The 20,336-nt window shown below is 38.2% G+C and overlaps 5 protein-coding genes across 5 annotated transcripts; 2 read left to right on the top strand and 3 right to left on the bottom strand.

Annotated features, from left to right (window-relative positions):
- Positions 1–38: 38 nt before the first annotated feature.
- LOC117616128 (F-box protein At3g12350) lies at positions 39–2,542 on the bottom strand. Its single transcript, XM_034345343.1, has 2 exons — positions 1,451–2,542; positions 39–711 (listed from the first exon to the last, which is right to left on the bottom strand). Exons 1-2 carry the CDS (start codon positions 2,504–2,506, stop codon positions 223–225), a joined length of 1,545 nt encoding a protein of 514 aa, XP_034201234.1. The 5' UTR covers positions 2,507–2,542; the 3' UTR covers positions 39–222.
- A 4,066-nt stretch (positions 2,543–6,608) lies between these two features.
- Positions 6,609–9,266, bottom strand: LOC117616069 (exocyst complex component EXO70A1-like). The gene is made up of 2 exons (XM_034345268.1): positions 8,469–9,266; positions 6,609–8,206 (listed from the first exon to the last, which is right to left on the bottom strand). The coding sequence occupies exons 1-2, from the start codon at positions 9,264–9,266 to the stop codon at positions 6,860–6,862; spliced, it is 2,145 nt and encodes a 714-aa protein (XP_034201159.1). The 3' UTR covers positions 6,609–6,859.
- Positions 9,267–10,828: 1,562 nt separating this feature from the next.
- LOC117638730 (NADH dehydrogenase [ubiquinone] iron-sulfur protein 4, mitochondrial-like) lies at positions 10,829–12,963 on the top strand. Its single transcript, XM_034373831.1, has 5 exons — positions 10,829–11,121; positions 11,226–11,314; positions 11,578–11,707; positions 11,815–11,844; positions 12,636–12,963. Exons 1-5 carry the CDS (start codon positions 10,966–10,968, stop codon positions 12,714–12,716), a joined length of 486 nt encoding a protein of 161 aa, XP_034229722.1. The 5' UTR covers positions 10,829–10,965; the 3' UTR covers positions 12,717–12,963.
- Positions 12,830–14,549, bottom strand: LOC117638722. The gene has a single exon (XM_034373820.1). It carries the CDS (start codon positions 14,143–14,145, stop codon positions 13,006–13,008), a length of 1,140 nt encoding a protein of 379 aa, XP_034229711.1. The 5' UTR covers positions 14,146–14,549; the 3' UTR covers positions 12,830–13,005.
- Positions 14,550–16,990: 2,441 nt separating this feature from the next.
- LOC117616821 (DNA ligase 1-like) lies at positions 16,991–19,805 on the top strand. Its single transcript, XM_034346250.1, has 2 exons — positions 16,991–18,129; positions 19,502–19,805. Exons 1-2 carry the CDS (start codon positions 17,094–17,096, stop codon positions 19,609–19,611), a joined length of 1,146 nt encoding a protein of 381 aa, XP_034202141.1. The 5' UTR covers positions 16,991–17,093; the 3' UTR covers positions 19,612–19,805.
- Positions 19,806–20,336: the final 531 nt, after the last annotated feature.

Raw genomic sequence — 20,336 nt, 5'->3', positions numbered from 1 at the left:
TCTTAAATTAAAAGTAATAAAATGGTATAGAGATTTAGTTAAGAGCCAACAGGTAATTGAACATTTTATTAGATGATTCCACAGAAGAAAATTTTCAGAAATTCAACCATTGGCTTTGCAATTGAAGTTATAGTACACAGTGCCACAGCATTAAGTGGCATCAAGCAAAGGGTGTCTGTACAAAAATAAAAAATAAAAAAATTCCCCAAAGTAGTACATCAGTCACAACAAATGCTCTGCGGTGTCAAGAAGACAACCATTCTTGGCAACACGCTTCAGGTCTCTGATAAAACTATCTTGAAGAAATCCAAACCCAAACGATCCATCCCAATACTGCCAAATCCGCCCCTGAGCATGCAGTGGATTTGTAGTAGTTCCTGCCAAGTTTGGAATAGCCAGATCATGACTGAAGTTTATGCAAAGAATGCGAGAGACTCCTTTGTTTCCTGTGAGAGGGAGATGCTGGTGAATGTGATCTGCTGCTGCAGTTGGTTGAAGATGTATCCGACTAGTATACAAATTTTCTTCCTCTGGGGAAAATGGAGACTCAATAAAAGTAGGGTTCATTGTCCAAAAGACCGGGTGTTTCCTGATAACACGTGCGAAGCTGCAAAAATTTCCAGACGAGTCGCAAACCTTTTGGCAGGAAATGCCCCCAATGTCATCATATGCAACAAGGTAAAAACCCAAGGTCATGTCATCATAAATTCCCTGCAGTTGGAAGAAGAAGAGGGGGTCAATTAAGCCACAATTGAAATCTCTTGTGAATCCACCATCTTGTAATGACACATTACAGTAAGCAAGAGTGAAAGGAGCAAAACCAATCAGTTAACACTAGAGCTGCCCTTTACACAAAGTTTAGATACCCAAGGTAGATTGATCCAACTATCCTAAGACAGCAATCTGACTTCTAAGCAGTCCCATGTTTTCTGTACTAACTTATACCAAGTAGTTTGGGAGTTCTACTTGGTACAAATCAATGAAGCATAAGCACCGACCACAATATTCAAGTACTTCTAAAATAAGGGATTCATGTAGACAGATCTCTGTTCCTAATTCTCCTACATAACAAATTGATGTGGATTTGTTTGTATAATCTAAGAACACGAAGACCAACCTGATAAAACATCCAGTACTAACCTTACCGAAGCAAAACACTCAGAAATACAACCAATGGAAATTCTTGGAGAGAATAGTCTTATAAGATTGAAGCAAATTCAGGAGCCAGTTCTAAATTCCAAAATACAAACTAAATAAAATGTAGTCCACCAAACACTGAATGGCATAGTTTGTCCGACAAGCACTTCACAATAAGCAAAATCAGGAGAAGATGTCAATATCTGTATCTCTGTAATTAGGCATAGAAACTGCAACAACAATCTTAAAGCATAAAACAACTGATTTTCCAACTTTCAGCTGAAACATACAAGCATAAAGCAAAAAAAGGCACCTTCCATAGGCCCTGTAAAGGCCGAGTTGGTGTAGGCGAGCAATCAACAATCTTGACGAAATGCTGAGGCTCCAACTTCTTCCTGGCCTGCTTTTCCTTCTCTCTCCTCCTCTGCCTCCTCGAAGCTCTATCTCCACCTGGGCTGGTCCGGTTTGCAAAGTACTGATAAATCTCTACCACCAACTGGTCCGGTGATGTCCCTGGGGACCCACTAGTCTCGGCTCCAATCAAATCCTCACCGACCCCACCATCCTCTCCGCGTCCACTAACTGAGCTGGAACTTCTCCGAGCCCCAAAGCTCATATCTTCCTCCACAACAAAATGGGTCTTCCCCATTAAGCTCAAATTGACCGGAACTAAATCGCTCTCCGCAAACTTGAACCGCTTGGAATTAGCGAAATCTTCCGAAATCTCGGTCCGGCCTTCCGGGTCGAGAAAGTTCACAACTTGGCCCTCCGGCGAGAGACTCATCCACAAAAAGGGTGCCTTTACGACACCGTATGTACCGTCCTTGGCTGGAGAGACCCGGAAGCCGGTCATGAACGATGGGCCCCACTCGAAGAAAATCAACGGTGGAGATGTCACGATGCCGCCTTGGCGCCAGAATCCAATCAGATTTTCCCAATCGCTGAGGGTCTGGTAGAGAATTCTGTAGGTGATTTTCCCATTTCCCCATTTCTTGATCTGGGTCTTGGAGCCCCACCTGCGGTCGCACATAGAGAACCAAAGCTTGCCATCGTTTTTGCATAGCGAAACGAACCGTTTCGATGTGCAGGCGAAGCTGGCGATCTCGGGAGGCGTGAGGAAGGAGAGAACGCAGAGCTGGACGTCCTCGGGGAAATCGGCGAAGGAAACGGAACAACCCAATTCGTCAATTGTGAGACTTGTGTCTTTGATCGTCGACATTTTTGGTTTGGTATTCGGCTTGATTTTCCAGGTAAATTTGGGAATTTTCTGGGGAAAATTGGTGGGAAATACGGGTAGTTGTTGTGGTGGTTTTGGACAAGGGAAAAAGAAGTGTTGTGTTGGATTGAATTTGGGAGATTCTTCGACCATGGGGAATCATTCTTCAACGTGTTGGGTTGAATTTGGGATCATTCTTCGACCGGTACATTTAAGCACTCGTGTGGTACGGCGGATTGTTACGGACTGGACTAAATATTAGGACTATCTTAGATTGGCTTGGCCTGGCATAAGTTGGATAAGACTTGTCCTACGTTTAGTGTAATGTCGGACTAAAAAGTTAGATAACGAAAATAGTACTATTCTGTGTTTTGTGTATACTTGGACTGGGATTAAATTTAAAAAAAAAATTTATGTGATATAATATTTTAATTAGAAATTATTTTTAGAGATATTTAGTGATATACCCATTTCTAGCACTAATATTATAAATAAACCCTACACAATTGAATTCCTATAAACAAACCCAAAAAAACCAAAAAAAATGATAGCTAGCCTTATTGAATTTTAATATTGATTATTAAATTGGTTTTGATGCCCTATTGAGTGCTTTTTTATTTTTTATGAGATTTTGGGGTTGGGCTTGTTCCCAAAAAAATTAGTATTAAAAATTTCCAAAACTTTGGGAACATGCCTATATTTTGAGAATATTTCCCAAATGTGAAAGCTCAACTTCCCTAACACAAATTACCAAACCGTCACTAGGTAATTGCAAACACAACATGCAATTGCCATCACAGTTTGCGAAAACCAACTATCTGTTTGTCAATTGCCGAACCACTAGCCACATGACCTCTACACTTGGTTTTATGCTTCCTTTCTTCCTGCAAACATGGCGAGACAATTTTCCAAAACTTTGGGAACATGCCTATATTTTGAGAATATTTCCTGAATGTGAAAGCTCAACTTCCCTAACACAAATTACCAAACAGTCACTAGGTAATTGCAAAAACAACATGCAATTGCCATCATAGTTTGCGAAAAGCAACTATCTGTTTGTCAATTGCCGAACCACTAGCCACATGACCTCTACACTTGGTTTTATGCTTCCTTTCTTCCTGCAAACATGGTGAGACAAGCTCCAAACCATCCCAACATCATAGCAAGCCAATTTTCATAACATAAAGTTCTACTTAATTCATGGTAAATATCCAACACAAAGTTCACAAAATAAGATGATCAATGGTGCATATACAACACCAAGTTCACAAAACAAGAAAATCAATGGTGCATATCCAACAACATTCACAAAATAAGATTATCCATAGTGGATTTCCAGCACCAAAATTACAAAAGAAAGTACACATGTTAGTGTTCACAAACTAAGACAAGTTACCATAACCATATGTAGTCTGTCACACAATTGTCATCCATAACCAAGACACCATAGAAGCACCGTCATCCTCTAGCATGGTCATTAAGCAATTTTTGAACAAACACTTCTTTGACATCATCATCTAATGACTGAAACACTGCCACAGTTTGTGGTTTCTCCAAAATGAGAGTCAATGCATCAATTTGATCCATAGGAGAAAGACCCATGTCCTTGAGCATTTTAGCAATGTCACTACGATCTTCATTACCTTTCACGATTGCCTCAGTTACTATTTGCATTCTTTTTCTAGATTCTACAAATAATTTTTCCAATGCATGTACTATCTTGTCGGTTCCATCACTTGAATTTTTAGTTCCTCTTTTCATCTTTCTTTCACTATTTTCAGAATGACTGCCACCTTGGGACATGGGAGAATCATTCTTAGCTGCAATGTCATTTGGATTAACCTCATTGTAGCTTTGCTCCTCCATCATCTCCATTGGGACCACGGATCCTTTCCCATTAGCACGGTCCTTTCCAAATATGTTAGCAAGTTTGTCATAAATTGGAAAAGATTTGTTTCTCCATCCCTCTGCTTCCTTGTTGTGCTATGATTAAACAAGACATGTATTAGTGTACTTTCAACATGTTTCAATAATAAACAAATAAAGCATATGCATCCATGAACTCAAAGAAAGTAGAAAATTGAAATTTTAAAAAAAACAAACCACCCCCAACAATAAAGGCTGTAAAGCCTAAAGGCATAAGGCAAAAAAGAAATATGTCAAAGCTCTGTTTTGGTTCTGATTTATCAGCTATTTGGGTCAAAAAAGACACACCAAAGCTTTGACATATTTCTTTTCTTCATGCATTCCTAATACCTCTTCCCCAATGCTCCCCCTTTCACAACAAAAGCAAAACAAAGACCCCATTTCTACTCCACATTAAAACCTAAAAGTAAAAAATAAAAAATCTAAAAACCTTGCATCTGTTTGTTATTTCAAGTCTTCTTCTTCTTCTTTAAAATACATATATATATATATATATTCTATGTAAGAAGCATTATTACTCTGTTCTTTAACCTATTTATTAAAAAAATTTCACCTAATGGAAAATTTTCAATTCTTCACATAACCCAATCCTTGAACTAGCAGATCTAGCATTATAATACAAATTACACAGCCACTTTTAATTATCTCACTCAAAAGAACAAAGAAAATATCTCATGAAGGAGCCAAAGAACGAAATATTCTAGAACCAAAAAAATTGACAGAAAACCTAAAAATAAAACAGAGAAAAATCTCAAAACATCTGCAGATTCATACCATAAACTAGAGAGAAGAGAAAGATTGAGTACAATATTCAATCAAGTTGAGAGAATAGGAAGATTCATAGATAGAAAGAGTGGTGACCTGTTGAGAATCAATGAAAATTGACTTCAGTTCGCTTGGGAAGCAAAAGAAGATAACAAACGATGAAAACATGCGAACGTTCTAATTAGTGAGCGTACTAATTGTCCCCTCCTTCCACACGGGCTTAGCTAAGAACCCCTAAGGAGGTGTTTTTGGTGGGCCCAGCATTAGTAGTCCCCATTTAAAACTAGAACTAGGTCAACCAAACATGGGCCTAATTTTAATCTAATCCAGTCCATGCCTGGGAGGTGTACCAAACGAGCACAGGGTTTGTGGGGGTACAATTGTAATTTAGCATATTATTACACAGATACGGTATTTTTTGTTTCGTTTGTTGGTAAACTTGGGCTTAGCTAAGACCATCAAATCTGCTGACCCACAAAATCTAAGAAAAATATTCCCCACCTATTTTATTTCCCTATATTCCCCCGACAATTGTTAATTTTAGTGAAAATACACTTATTTATCAACTCTTAATATTCGGTGCAATAAGTCAATGGAGTCTAACCCAGTGAAAAAAGGCATTGACTTGCAGACAAGAGGTCTCGAATTCAAATCATTATAGCATCTTAGTTGTGTGCGTGAAATCTCATTACACACACACACACACATATATATATATATATATATATTTGGTGCAATAATGTCAATGCAGTCTAGACCAATGATTTCACAGTAACTTCGTAGTGCGTGTCAAAAAAACCTCTTTTTTAATATATATTTCTAGAAAATGGGGCTTTGGGTATTTTTTCTATCATAAAATGGAATTTTGAATAACTTATTTATAAATGGGCATGTACATTTATTTTCTTCTTCATACCTATCATTTTTTTCTCAAAAAATAAGTAGATTTTATTAACCAAAAGTATTGGTTACAATAAGGTCATCAATGATACAATTCCTTAGTCACACAAGTCCTTCTTCTAATTAATAATAAGGACATTGTTCATGTAAAGCAATACAGGCAATAGTATGAGCTACTTTATTACTCCCTAGGTCGAAATTTGACTTCCTTTAAAGAAAAATGCACGAGCAAGTCTCTCACATCATCCACAATGTTGCCGACATTAGCCAACATAATCTCTCATAAATTAATCATCATAACAACCTCGGAAGAGTCAGTTTCTATGAAGAGATGGAAAAAAAATCAGCATCTGCAACAAATAAAATTCCTATATAAATTGTTTGCAATTCTTTAGCTATAATGGATACCCCGCAAGGGCTTTGCATAGCTAGAGCACCCATAAAAACTCCATAATCATTTTGAACAACTGCACTTATACTACGCAAGCCTGTTGTGTTGTCATAGCTCCATCAACGTTGAGCTTATAGAAATTATGATACACATTCCTTTGATACCCATCAAATATATGATACACATTCCCTTGATATAATTTAAACCTAATGGATATAATATTTTTTTTTTAAAGTTCTGTAATTTTACCAAGAAATTTTTTTTTCGGTCTGAAGTTCATATTGTATTCATAAAACCCCAAAACAGGGAATGGAAATACAAACAGAAGGCTAAAGCCACGAGGAGCCAACAGAACACAAGAACAAAACTAACAAAAGAGAGAGCGATTTGTAACTGTATGGCGCGAAGAATCACTATTAATAACTATTAAGAATTCTTTCAATACACACATGCTTGCATTTATATGCACTACCATCAAACTCATTACATAAAAAAGTAGTTTCAATTCCACGGCATCGAAGCTCTCACAAGTCACTGGTATTCGATCTAGACCGTCGAAAGTCCTTAATCCTGCCGTCCATCCCCGAACTCCCACCACCCGTCCGATCCCTAGAACCACGGCGCTTAAGCTTCCCATCCCCATCGTCAAAAACTTGACCCAGCAGCTCCTGAACCGACTCGGGACTCAAATACGACTTCCCCTGCAACGCGGCCGAGAACGAGTTCAAGAACTCAGTGTAAGCCGGAATCACAAGCTTCACGGTAGCCGATCTAATCTGCTGCCTCAAGTCAACCTCCGGAATAACACAAAACCCCTTGTGCCTCTTGGAAATGTCGTCCAAGCCCTTCACGAACGCCTCAATTTTCAACCGCACCAACCCCACCTTCGCCTCTTTGCTCTGTTTCTCCAGATCATCCTGCTCCAAGATCCTCACCAGTGGGACCCACGCCTGCTTCTGGTACATGTAAGCAGATTCCTCGGCCACCACTTTGTAGTTCTTTTTCAAGTACTGGTCTCCCAGGAGTTTCCCGAGCTCTGTGTTTCTGGTCCTCATGTAAATGTACCAGTAAGTGTTCATGGCAAACACATGAGGAAGAGGGATTGAAATACCCAATTTTTCCCTGCTGTTGTTATTGTAACCCGAACGTTTTGCCTCCACATTCCTCTGCAAAGCCTCCATGATGTTGCAAATGGCGTCTCTGAGCAGATTCTCATCAGTTTCTGGTTTGGACAAAATCCCTGCTTTCCAAATTTGCTCTGTTCTTAAAACCTTGGCCATGGCGACACTGTAATTCTCTGTTGCTAAGTATTTCAAGTAGTTCACAGCGTACCTTACTATTTTAGGCACTGATCCATCTGGAGGTGGAGGCAATCCATCTGAACTACCTTCAATTTGAAGCCCAAATTCCCAAAACACTTTACTTGAAGCATGAATGAGAAGCTTCTCAAGTTCCCTGAATCTTATGCAGATGTCGGCTCCCGATTCGCCGTCGAACACCTCAGAGAATCCAGGCTTGAGCTTCTCCAAGGAGTCGAACATGTCCAGGAGCTTGAACAGCTTCTGGGGCTCTTTGCTGCTCCTGGCTATGCCTTCTCCGAACCTGAAGAACACCGCCATGATTTTGTCTGCGATTTTCGCGAAGCATTCTGGCCAGATCAAACCCTCCATTATGCCGCCTAGTACTTGTTCACAGAGCTTCTTCTCTGATACAAGCACTGCTTTGACTGCAAGTTCAAAGTGTTGGATCCAAAGGGTTATGGCTGTCTCTAAGCTCTCCCATTGCATTTCATCTATTTCTTCTGGAGTGTGACTTTTTAAGTACTCCGGGTTTAGCCTCATTAGTGCTTTGGCAACTCTTTTGTATCTCACCTGTTGAACACCAAAAATTATAACTATTAAAATTTAAACTTCAAAGGGCCTCTTTTGCTGCATGGATTAATGTTCTTTTAGTAGATCATACATTCAACATTCAGCTTAATTAATGTTGATTATATGTGAATTATGCATTCATGCAAATAGTGTCACAAGTTAAGCAAATTTGTCACATAATATGATTCGCTAATATGATCTAAAAATGTAACACTTTTAACGTTACTCAAAACTAAGGAGGATGCAACCATGCTGAATTTACCTTAACATAAATATCGATGCATATGTCCAAGCAATCATCGGCAGCTAGGGTTTGTGAAATCCTTCTAAGAAGTTCAACCTCCAACTCAGTCCCCAAATCAGAACCCATGATCACCATCTCATCACCCCCATCACCTTTATCAGCAGCCTGCAACTCCACCACATTTCGATGCCTTATCTGCTCCAAAATGCTCTCATACTCATCCTGCAAATTCAGCAGAGCCTCATCAAGCAACCCTTCAAATCTCATAGCATCCACCTCTGTTTCATACAGAGCCTTGAGAGTGACCAGAGTCTCTCTCAACCTATGCGTCCTGTATTGATCAGTCGCCTTCGTCCGGCTCAAGAACTCCACCACCTCCTGAAGCCTCTGGATCACCGGCTCTCCCTCCTGACAAATACAATCGATTGAAACCTTAAGCTGATCAACACAATCCACATATTTGACAAGTTTCTTGAGCCTTTTGCTCATTGATTTCTCGGTTGACATTTTCTCCGATAGCTCGAGCAGCTTGTGCTGGATTGACTCGGAGAGCTTGAAGTTGTCGAGAAGAGCAAGAGCTGGAGTTACAGCTCTGTTAATTCTAGTCTCCAAGGCTTTGGTGGCCATGGCTAACGACTGTAAAGGAGCCACTCTTCTTGAAGATGTCAACAGAGTCTCGTCTATGACCTCAAACTTGTTGTCCATCTTTCGGAGGCTTTCTTCCGTCTTGGCCGTTGCTTTCAGTAGGGTTTTCAGATCTGAACGTGTTAGCTCGAGATCAGAGAGGCTTGAAGCTGCTTTGTAATTGGACCCCATTAATTCTTCTGAGCTTCAATTGCTGCCTGTGAGAAGCTGTGATGTTATGGAGCTATATGAATGTGATGCGTTAACAAGAGGGACGGTGTGTTTTGGGGGCAGAAGAAGACAAGGACGTAACATCAGGGAGGCTGCTATCGATGCAAACTAAGAACAAATGGCATTTGTTTGTTGAAAGAAACAAATGGGAAATTTGAAATTAGGGAATGTGCTCAGCCGGTATTGTAACCCCCCCATATGAATCAGTCCAATGGTGAAAGTGTCAAGCCCAGTTCATGTTTGCCTGGAAGTCAATTCCCAATGATGCCAATTGGCCTTCAGTTGATTGATGATGGTTTTTTGGGTATATGAAAAGATTAATAATGTTCACATACATGAAAATAAATTTTAAAATTCTAGATGACAACTCATTTACTAGAATTCCGTTTGTTTATGTTTGATGTATGTGTTTATATTTTATTCATAATTAGAATAGGCTACATAATCTGTCACATGATTTTGTGAGCATAACTTAGAAACTCTTTTGCTATCGTAGCATCTCTACTTTTAAATATTCCAATATATATAAAGCCAAAGGCAGAGAATTGTGAAATATTCAAAACACCAAAAAATGCCCTTAATTAATGCAAACCTTATTATAAATTAAATGAGAATAATATAGTAAATTCACACGTTTTCATATTAAAAAAATTAAAATTAAAAGAAAAATCGGACAATTGATCCTATTTTTATGAAACACACCTATCCATTAAATTTTTTAATTCTAAAAAAAATTAAAATTTTTATTTAAAAAAACCTCTCGCAGACTCGGAAGCTCTTGCGAATAGGCTAGTTCCAATAAGAAAAACAATGTTGCAAACACCTACAACGTACACATTTACTTTACTTACTAGGAATGAAGAAAATCATGAATCAACGAATTTTATATAGGGTAATCAAGGAGTTCAAATTGGATCACCTACTTCCCTAGTTGATCTCATTCATGATTTTAAAAAATTTAATTACGAATTTTAATGTCAAATTCATATAATTTTTTTTATTCCTTATATATTAATAAACGCACATGAAAATCATGAATTAAAATCATTCCCATACCCATATATTAGAATCACATTCTAATACTCATTCATATCAATAAACATGTCATAAAGTTCATTAAAATATTGCATTAGTGTTTGATGATCATGTGTAACAATTTAAAGTTTAATGCTAAATTTCACAAAAAGTGAATCCATCACTTAAAATTACCACACACGCACCAAAACAAAAAACAAAAAAAACAAAAAAACAAAAAAAAAAACTTTGCAATGTACCAATGAACTATATAAAAAAAAAAGAAAGATTCATTTTTAAAATTATTATTAAAAAAGTAATTTCAATGTTCAGATGTAATTGAAGAAAATCAAAATCCTCACATTCTAAAGAAAATCAAATCAAATCCTCACCGCTTATTTGGTGATTAAAAGTTAAAATTCCCAACATTCTACACAAAATTAAAATTTGAAAAATAAAACAAAAAAGAAAGCGAGTGTTGTGCAGTGATTACGTGGCATGATTATGGCGCAAAAGGGCCAACTCTCGGGAACCTTCTGGTAATTCCCATGGTACATCAAACACTCGTGGTTAGGCGATTGGGCTTCGTTACAGCAACATTGTTGTGCTTTTGCCTCAGGAACCTCGAAGCTTTTGCTGTGCAAAAATGGCGAGATCTCTGCGACAGGGCTTGAACCTTGCTCGAGCTCAAATGCTATCGCGGCCAAGATGGCTCTCTTCACAATCGGAGGCGTTGGTGGAGACCAGAACCAATGACATCGGCATCATCTCCGGAATCCCTGAAGAACATCTACGACGAAGGGTACGCTCTTCAATCACTTGAAAAAATTCAAAATTTTCTTTTCATGTGAAAATTTATTTTTAGAGGAAGTTAATTTTGAGTTATTTGGATTTGGGCGTGCCCAGGTTATAATCTATTCACCTGCTCGAACTGCAACCCAACAAGGTTCTGGGAAAGTCGGGAAATGGAAAATTAATTTTCTTTCTACACAGAAGTGCGTATGTTATTGGATTGAGCACCTTATGCATGCATAATTAGGCTATAAATATTGTTAATTCCACAGATTTTACATAATTATTATATATATCTGTAGTGTTGGGGCATAACCCAGCTTGTTCAATCTCATATAGTTAACATTTGATCATTTACTATGATGCAATTAGTTGTGCTCTGTTTTCTTTTACAATTTTAACAAGCAATATTTGTTGATCTGGAATTCAATTTACTGTTGAATGGCTTCATTGGCATTTTGTGTAGGTGGGAAAACCCATTGATGGGTTGGACTTCCACAGGTGATCCCTATGCCAATGTTGGTGAGGCAGGACTGACTTTTGAAAGTGAAGAAGCTGCAAAGGACTTCGCTGAGAGACATGGTTGGGACTATACGGTGTGTTCATCCTCAAAATTTTGCTGATAAGTTTCTATTTGTACTTGTCAAATTGAAGTAAAATTCTTCAATATTGCACACTCTTGACACACCCAACTGTTGTGCAGGTCAAGAAGCGCCACACACCACTTTTAAAGGTTTGGGAATTTTCTTTGAGTTATTCTATTTAAACCCTATACTTTTCTTTCTTCACCCTAATACTTAAATTATTAAGCATTAAGTTTTATAATTGTGTAAAAAGATAACAAAAGGTCATCCAACTTAATACTGAGGGTAATGCTAGGCTTATCATATTTTTCATACCACATTATGTGCCACTTCTCTAATAAAGATGGAACCCACCAATACAATAGGGCCTACCTCTATTAAAGAGGTGGTACACAATGTAGTATTAAAAATGTGGTAAACTTAGCATTTTCCTAATACTTAACCCTAGTACATCTATACACACACCCCACCATTCTTCATGTTTGATGATGGTAACTTACATATCAATTTAGCTGTCAACATTTCTCTCTCAAAATCAACTAGTTTATCCTCAATTTTTTTTAAAAAATAATACAGTTACACATTTGACAACAGTGTTTTTATTTCTTGTAAATAATGTGAAATTGAGATGAATTTAAGAGTGAGAGTGGTGAGCGGTGAGAAGGTAGTGGGTTATTCTTAAAAATTGGGAAAATTTGAATTAGAAGTTAGGGTGAACTTAGAACGTGGGTTAATTGGGAAAATTTGAATTAGAAGTTAGGGTGAACTTAGAACGTGGGTTAACCCAAAGAGAAATGGGGGTTTAAACAAAAAAAGATTGAAGATTGAATCATTGTCTGATAGATTAGGAACAAGATTGAATCATTGTCAGATTAGGAACAGGGACAACTTCAAGTTATGTATGGTGTTTGTCTTAATTTAAGCTTTTGATCATGCGTAGGTTAAGTCATATGCGGACAACTTCAAGTGGAAGGGCCCTGCAAAGAGTGAAAAGAGTGCAGCGGATGCTGCGCGCATATGACATTCCTCTTATGGAGGCCTATGAGTACCTATGCTTAGTTTCTTCATCAATCTTGATTTCATATCATCCCTGTTGTTAGTTATGTAATGTTGTTGAACTGAAAATAATTGTAATTATGAACAACAGAACAAGTTTTTCTCTCTTAAAAAGGCTGACCAAACTATACATATACTCAGCCTCAGACTCCTTATATATGCATATACATGAAAAAAAATATATATAGTAGACACTGAAGGTGCACTTTCTAGTGAGCTAGCTACACTACATTTTAATTACATTATTTGACATTTCAAGCATTAGAAGAACTGGACTGAGAACCCTCTTTGCTGTGAGTGTGGAACCTCCAACTAAAGAGGTAGTCCTTAGTCTCACAGGACAGCTTGATCACATCACAGAAAGCATGGATTGCATGCTTGTCCATCTCATTTCCCCACTCAATCCTCACCCAGCATGAAAACCCATTTGATGAAACTGGTACCTCTGCCTCAGAAAGCTCAAGTATGACCTCCCCACTGATCCTCTTGCAAGAGCTCCCTCCGAAACGCCCATCACTGGTCACCATAGAATCGAGCCACGAACACTCTGGCTGGCCCACCATCTCCTTGTAAGCAGAGTTTGCCATCCTCACCTTGTTGTGTGAATCTGATATGATTGATGGCAGGGCCTCGGACTCCACCTCGTCCTCAACATCCTCTGGTTTCTTAGGAGCTTGCTCTGCTGGGGCTAGGCTTGGGTCTGTTTTGATGCACCCAACACTTATGCTGGAGCCCACAGGTCGAACTGGCTGAGGTGCTATGACATTGATTGGTGTAGGGGTAGGGGAAATTCCTTGTAGTTGTTGCAGCAGATCTTTTTCTTCTGGAATTTCAGCCACAGTGTTCAAATCTATCAGCTTCTCTTCTCCTTCACAAGGTTTAATTAACTCAAACTCAGCTGGCACCATTGCTTGGTTGGTCACAACAGGAACTGATGATGGAGGAGGCGGAGGAGGAGAAGGAGGAGGAGGAGGAGGAGGAGGGTATTGAAGAAGAGGCAGAGTCATCAAATTGGTGCTTTTGACTGCATCAAAGCTTGTTGGTATGGGAAGCTGTGAAAGAGCATGAGCAAAACCATCCAAGGTGAGATTTTTAGCCGGAGATGTTACATGACAAGGGGTAGAAAACCCAAACACATGATGGGTCCTCTGCCTCTTGAAGGTTGTTGGTGACAGAGCAGATCGACCTCTCTTTCTAGTCCTGGTGGGTCTGGCCTGCAATTGTGGCCAGAGGTTTCTAAGGTAAGGAGACTCTCTGATCTTTTGAGATAAGGATGGATTCTCACCTGCTGAGTTTGCTGGAGTCTCAGGTTTAGGTGCTATGGGCCTATACCTGGACATAATCTCAGCAGTTTTCTGTGTGTTGGTGTTGTAAGGATTGAGTGTCTTGATCATGGTGGTAGGTGCTTTTCCTGACAGCAAAAGTCAAAGCCCCACCAGCTATTCTGTAATGGTGATCACTGGAGACCCAAAAGAGAGCTTTTGAGAGAGAATGCAGAAGGCAACCAGAGGAGAGCTGTGAAGAAGGAAGTGAGAGAGGAGATGGGGAAGGAGGAGGAAGACTTGCGGTGGTTTTTGAAGAGGGATTGTAACGGGTGTTTTTAAGAGTGACAAGTGACCAATGAGAGAAGGGCAACATGAAGCAAAGAGAAAGCAGAGAGTGCCACTTGGAATTGTACGGTGGGTACGTGTTTGTGAGAGCTCAGAAATAAGTAACTTGCAGGAATTAACACTGTTGGTAGGACAGGTCCACTGTAACTTTTTCACATAGACCACTGAACCCAAGGGCTGGGTGTAGCTGGGACTCTCAACCACACCAATCAGACGCCTGGCTTGCATGCCTTCCCTTGTAACTAAACACCCTCTCATTATAACGCGTGTGGGTTTGGCCGCCATGCGTGGGTACACCTATCACGATTGGTTTGGGTGGTTTTTGTTTTACTCCGGAAATTACGAAACTGCCTCTCCTTTCTGGGTCGGTTATATTTGGCAGTGCTGGTACGTGTCAACTCGATGCCTCTCATTTGCATGCAACCGAATGAGATAGAATCTGATTGGAGGATGAGTCATTGGGAGTTTAAAACGTACAGGAAGAGAGAGAGGACAGGGGAGGGATTACACGTGGCGCGCGATTGAGGCGGTTGATCAAACGTGGTCCTTGCTCTCTCTCTCTCTCTCTCTCTGCTTTTGACAAAAGCGTCCTTTTGCTCTACTCCCTATTAGCGCGCTTTTGCGGTGCGTTTGGTGCCTGCCAAGACTGAGTATGGTTGCGTGGAAGCATCGCGCAAATACCGGATGCCAAGCTTGGCGTAGGCCATTGGGTCGTATGGGTTGGTTAGGTTGGGTTTTCAATCCATGGGCGTTTTTTTTTCATTTTTTGCAATCAATCTTCATGGTCATAGCCCAATAGTAAGAGCCCACTTAATTCAACACAAAATATATAGGTGGGTTTTTTTTATAAAAAAAATATACAAAAAAATAATATTATTAGGTTGCAAGATTTAAATCTTATTGGGATTACTAACTTTCTGTTGTCTGTTTTTTTAAAATCTTATTGGGATTCTTATAGGATCTTTTTTGGTAATTCTAATTGGTTGAAAAAAAAGACACTAGATCACTAGTTGGTAAATATCAGGAGAAAAAAAAATAAAAAATCAATGAATTCGGGAAAAAAAGTTCACATGATCCAACTAATTACGACGTTGTTTTTGTTTTTAAGACTCATGTCATTTATTGGTCCTCATTATTGATATGACCTGAAAGTTTTTAGAAAAATGTAAATAACTCATCAAAGATACATAGTTAATCAGTAATGATTAGTCTAGTAATCCACTACTAAACGGCTGACGAGGAATCCAATGCCCAATTAAATAATAAAGTTTATAAGATATTAATAATTTTATATATTAAAAAAAGTGAATTAGACGTGAATACCTCACTTCCCTTCTCTATTTTTCTTCTTCTTAAATTTATAAAGAAATTACAAAAGAGTATCTTATATGGATTCTTAGACCATAGAAATCAAACTTTAATCTAAACAAAACACAACAGGAGTATCTTTCTTGAGCTTTAGTAAGAATCGATGGCACTTAAACATGCACCTTAATAGGTACATCGTTTACAATTCTCCTTTAATCCTAAAATTGAAAATATGTAGACGACGTGTCTATAAAATGTATGTTTAAGTGTCACCTCTTCATTCTATAAATCATAAGTAATAATATCTCACATGATACATCCTGTAATTAAAAAAATACCATTTATATTACCAAAAACAAATCCGGCCATTGCATTGCCATCAACCATCGAAATGAATTTTTAATAATTATTTTGCGAGAATACCAACTATAAGATTTAGCATTTTTGTGTTTCCATTTGCGTAACTAAATTTTATTGAGATGCCAATAATTTGAGTTCTCTAGCTTCTTCCTCAAGTTTTATGTTTTAATTTTTTTATGGCTTATTATCACAAAACGTCCCTAAAGTTTACGAAACTATCAGATTGCATCCTTAATGTTTTTTTTTGTCATTCGTGGTCCTCAAAGTTAGCATGTATGATCACAAATGGTCCCTGCCGTTAGGTTCCGTCAAAAACTCCGTTAGTTTGCTGACGTGGCATATATGTATATCACAAAACATCCTTAAGGTTCACACACCTATCACAAATGGTCCTTACGAAATTTTTTAATTTAAAATTCATAAAATTTTTGTTTTCTTTTTAAAATTTATGAATTATAATTATTTTAAAATATATATTAAATTTTAAATACATGTGACACTATATTATTGTAGATGTGGGCTCCATATATATGCCACATCAACAAACTAATGAAGTTTTTAAAAAATAATTTAAAATTCATAAAATTTAAAAATGAAAAAAAAACTAAAGGTTTAGGGTTCATAAATGGTCCTCAAGATTAAAATCCTTCTATAAATTGTTTTTTCATTTATAAATAATTTTAAAAAGAAAACCAAAATTTTATGAATTTTAAATTTTTAAAAAAAAAATTCGTAAGGACCATTTGTGATAAGTGTGTAAACCTCAGGGATGTTTTGTGATATATATGTATGCCACGATAGCAAACTAACAAAGTTTTTGACAGACCCTAACGTCAGGGACCATTTGTGATTCCACATACTAACTTTGAGGACCATAAGTGACACAAAAAAACATTAAGGATGCAATCTGATAGTTTCGTAAACCTCAGGGATGTTTTGTGATAATAAGCCTTTTTTTATTAAAGAAAGAAAAAGGAAAAGAGGCTTTGTTTTGTCTCTGATACTTCCTCATTGAAATCTCAAGTGGACTGTGGAGCGAAAAATCTGCTTTTGTGAGTGTTCAAATGGAGCGCACCAACAAGAAGCCCTCGTCTGTACCCACCAACTACGTCACCATTCTTGAGCTCAAAGAGCGCTGGCTCAAAGAGAAGGAACGACAAAGAGATGAGGAGGAACGACAACGAAAGGAGAAGGAACAAGAAGAAGAGGAGCTCCGACAGCAAAAGCTCCGAGAAGAGCAGGGAAAGCAACAGAAGCAAAACGCCGTCGTTCTGAAAACCCGAACCGATTCCAGACCTACGGATCGCGGTAATCAGACACAGTTTCGGCCGGTGAATCGGAGGAGTGTTTCGGAGTGCAAGGGTGCTGAGCTGGAGGGGAAAAAGCAACCCGTCGTACAGAAAACCGAAGCCGATTTGAAGCCTAGGAATCGCAATGATCGGTTACAGTTTGGGCCGGTTAATCGGAGTGTTTCGGAGCGCGAGGGTGCTGAGCTGGAGGGGAAAAAGCAACCCGTCGTACAGAAAACCGAAGCCGATTTCAAGCCTTGGAATCGCAGTGGTCGGACAAAGTTTGGGCCAGTTAATCGGACTGTTTCGGAGTGCGAGGGTGCTGAGCTGGAGGGGAAGAAAAACGAAGAACCAGAGGAGAAGAAGTTACGGAAGAAGAAAAAGTCGAAGAATAAGAAGAATGTTAGGGCAGAGAAGGGGGAAGTGACTGAGAAGGAATGTATAGTAGACGCGCCTCAAGCGAGTTGCGAGAAGGGAGACGATCAGGCGACAGGGAAGGAAGAAAAGAGACCTGAAATCGAAATTAGGGCAAAGAGCGAGAATGTGCTTCCGACTGCGGAGATTGTGCCGAAATTTAGGGATTTATCGGTGAATGGGGAGACTGGAAAAGGGGATGATGAGTTGAGGAGACCAAGAATAGTTGATCGCCGTGGTAATGGAGGAATTAGGGGTTATTATGGGAGGCCTGGTCGCTGTGATATGCAGAAACAGAGAAGTTATGCTGGGAGGGTTTGGGTTAAGAAAGGAGAAGTTGCTGATGACAATGGCGGTGGAGTTCAACAAAGCTTGGAGCGCAATGATGTTATTTCTGGTGAGAATCTCTTTGTTTAAGCAATGCAATTAGTAGTATATTTACTTGCTAGCTATGGATGTTACAGTTTTATCTTATTAAATGAGCAATTAACAACAGATTTTGGATAGATAATATAGAGCAATGAAGTAACTTGTCTTTGAATAATAAGTGTGTTAACTGTGAATTGTGATGCAGTTTTCTTCATACCAATTTGCAAAAATGTTTGGATATGCTCCTAAATCATAATGTAGCTCCCCGTTTATGAATTAGAGCATTTTTAAATAACAATGCCTGAGGGGAAAGGTAGTTTTTGTGTCAATGGATGTGGGCTATCGTTAGGAATGGTAGATATTGATAGTCTTAGTGGTGCACATATGATTTTGAAGGTCAGTATCAGGTTTAGCAGGTATACTTGTAACTCACCAGAGGGGAAATATAGGCATAGGGCGTGGAAAAATTTATGGTTATGTTGTTACATCATAGCTTGATTTAAAATCTCTTTTCAATTTGTTGTCTTGGATGAGGTAAAGGTTAAATTGCAGATTAGAAATGTTTATGCAAAATGCTGGATGAAAGGATTTTGGGGAGACTCTAGGTTTTTTCTTGGCTCCATCTAAGCAAGGACAAGGTCGCTTTGAAGGAGGAGTATATAAATAAGTTGATGATATTTTTCACAGACTAGGATAGGGAAATATTTTGTGGAGGTCTAGTCTAGGAGGTATGGTACTGAAAGTCAGAAATATGAGTTGAGTTGTATGACAGCAGCCGTGATTGGTGATTAGAGGAATTTATGAACAAAGAAGATTAAACTAGGATTTAAAAGGTTAAAATTATTGGTAACCAGCCCTTTTGACAGATAGAAGCTATAAGTTGTTGGAAATGTAAGATACCTCTACGATTGATAATTTTCGTGTTAACAATAGATAAAGGAATCTGTTGTTAGTTGGAGTACTTTCATGTTCCAATAAGGTTTTATCCGATGAACCATGAGGAGTTTAGCAGTCAACAACTCATGGTACATACTTTTCCAAAATGCACATTGCTTTGGTATCATTTCAGCTTTGAGAATGAGGTACAAATATTTCCTGTCGGGTTGAATGAATTTAAAATAGTAATACTTGTCAGAACAATATATATACATATCAAAAGAAGGAATTTGCCAAAAATCATTCATCTCTTTTTCTCTCGTTTGGTCAGAAGTTCCAACTAAATGAAATGTATAGAAAAGTATGTGAAGAGAGCATACTTGGTAAACCACGAGTATATCAAGGGGTACTGCAATCAGCTCTCTTTATCTGATGCATCCACCTGCACCTTCAAGTTGTAAGGTTGGAAACTGCTATGTTGTCATTCACATCAATAAAATTCTTTTTCCCTGATTGCTCTGCAGGTCAAACTGGAACGTCTTCGAATGCAAGGTCACTGAAATTCGCCGGAGGTATGAGTAGGAATAATCAAGTACGATGGTGGCAAAGCAAACACGAACCGAAGTGTTTATAGTTGATGTTGACTTGTAAAGATGCACCGGAAAATATGCATGTTTCCGTTTGATCATGAATCAGATCAAAATTCGGATATTTTTACTTGATGTGCTTGATGCACCTAATCGTGATTTGGGCATTGAAACTTGATGTATAAAGGATGTTGATGCTCTGTTATCAAAATATGTGTAGAATATTTCATGACTTTCATCATTCTGCATGTCTCGTTCTAAACCCATGTTGGACTGATCGATTGCTTGTTGCCCGACTTGTCGTCATTGCTGGACGTTTTCTCCCACTGAAAATTATTTGCATATTTTTTCAAAAATAAAAACCAACTTTATTCACCTGTTATTGTTATGATATTCGATGATTCTATAATTACTGCTTTATGATGATTAAAGCAGGAATTATTTTCGAATTATGTAAGAAGCTGGGGACCATAATTAGCATTCAATGAAAATTAATCTTATAGCTACTCAGAATCATCTCAATGAAATCAAGCTATTTGATTCATTTTCCCGTTGGAATAGATCATTTTTAGTTTCAAATTCATTAAGCTTGTAAACAAAATCTGAATTTGAAACTTTGTCTAACCAATACTAATTACTAATTTATTGAAATTGATTAATATCATATAGATTACATATCTTCAAATTGATATTGGTTAATTAAAAATCGTAACGGTCCACTTACAACAAGTTATTTGCCGCGCAATAAAAATATTTGTCATCTAGCTCTCTC

The sequence above is a fragment of the Prunus dulcis genome, chromosome 1 (genome assembly GCF_902201215.1).
Source record: "Prunus dulcis chromosome 1, ALMONDv2, whole genome shotgun sequence".
Lineage (NCBI taxonomy): Eukaryota > Viridiplantae > Streptophyta > Magnoliopsida > Rosales > Rosaceae > Prunus > Prunus dulcis.
This window is presented reverse-complemented; position numbering and strand designations above follow the sequence as displayed.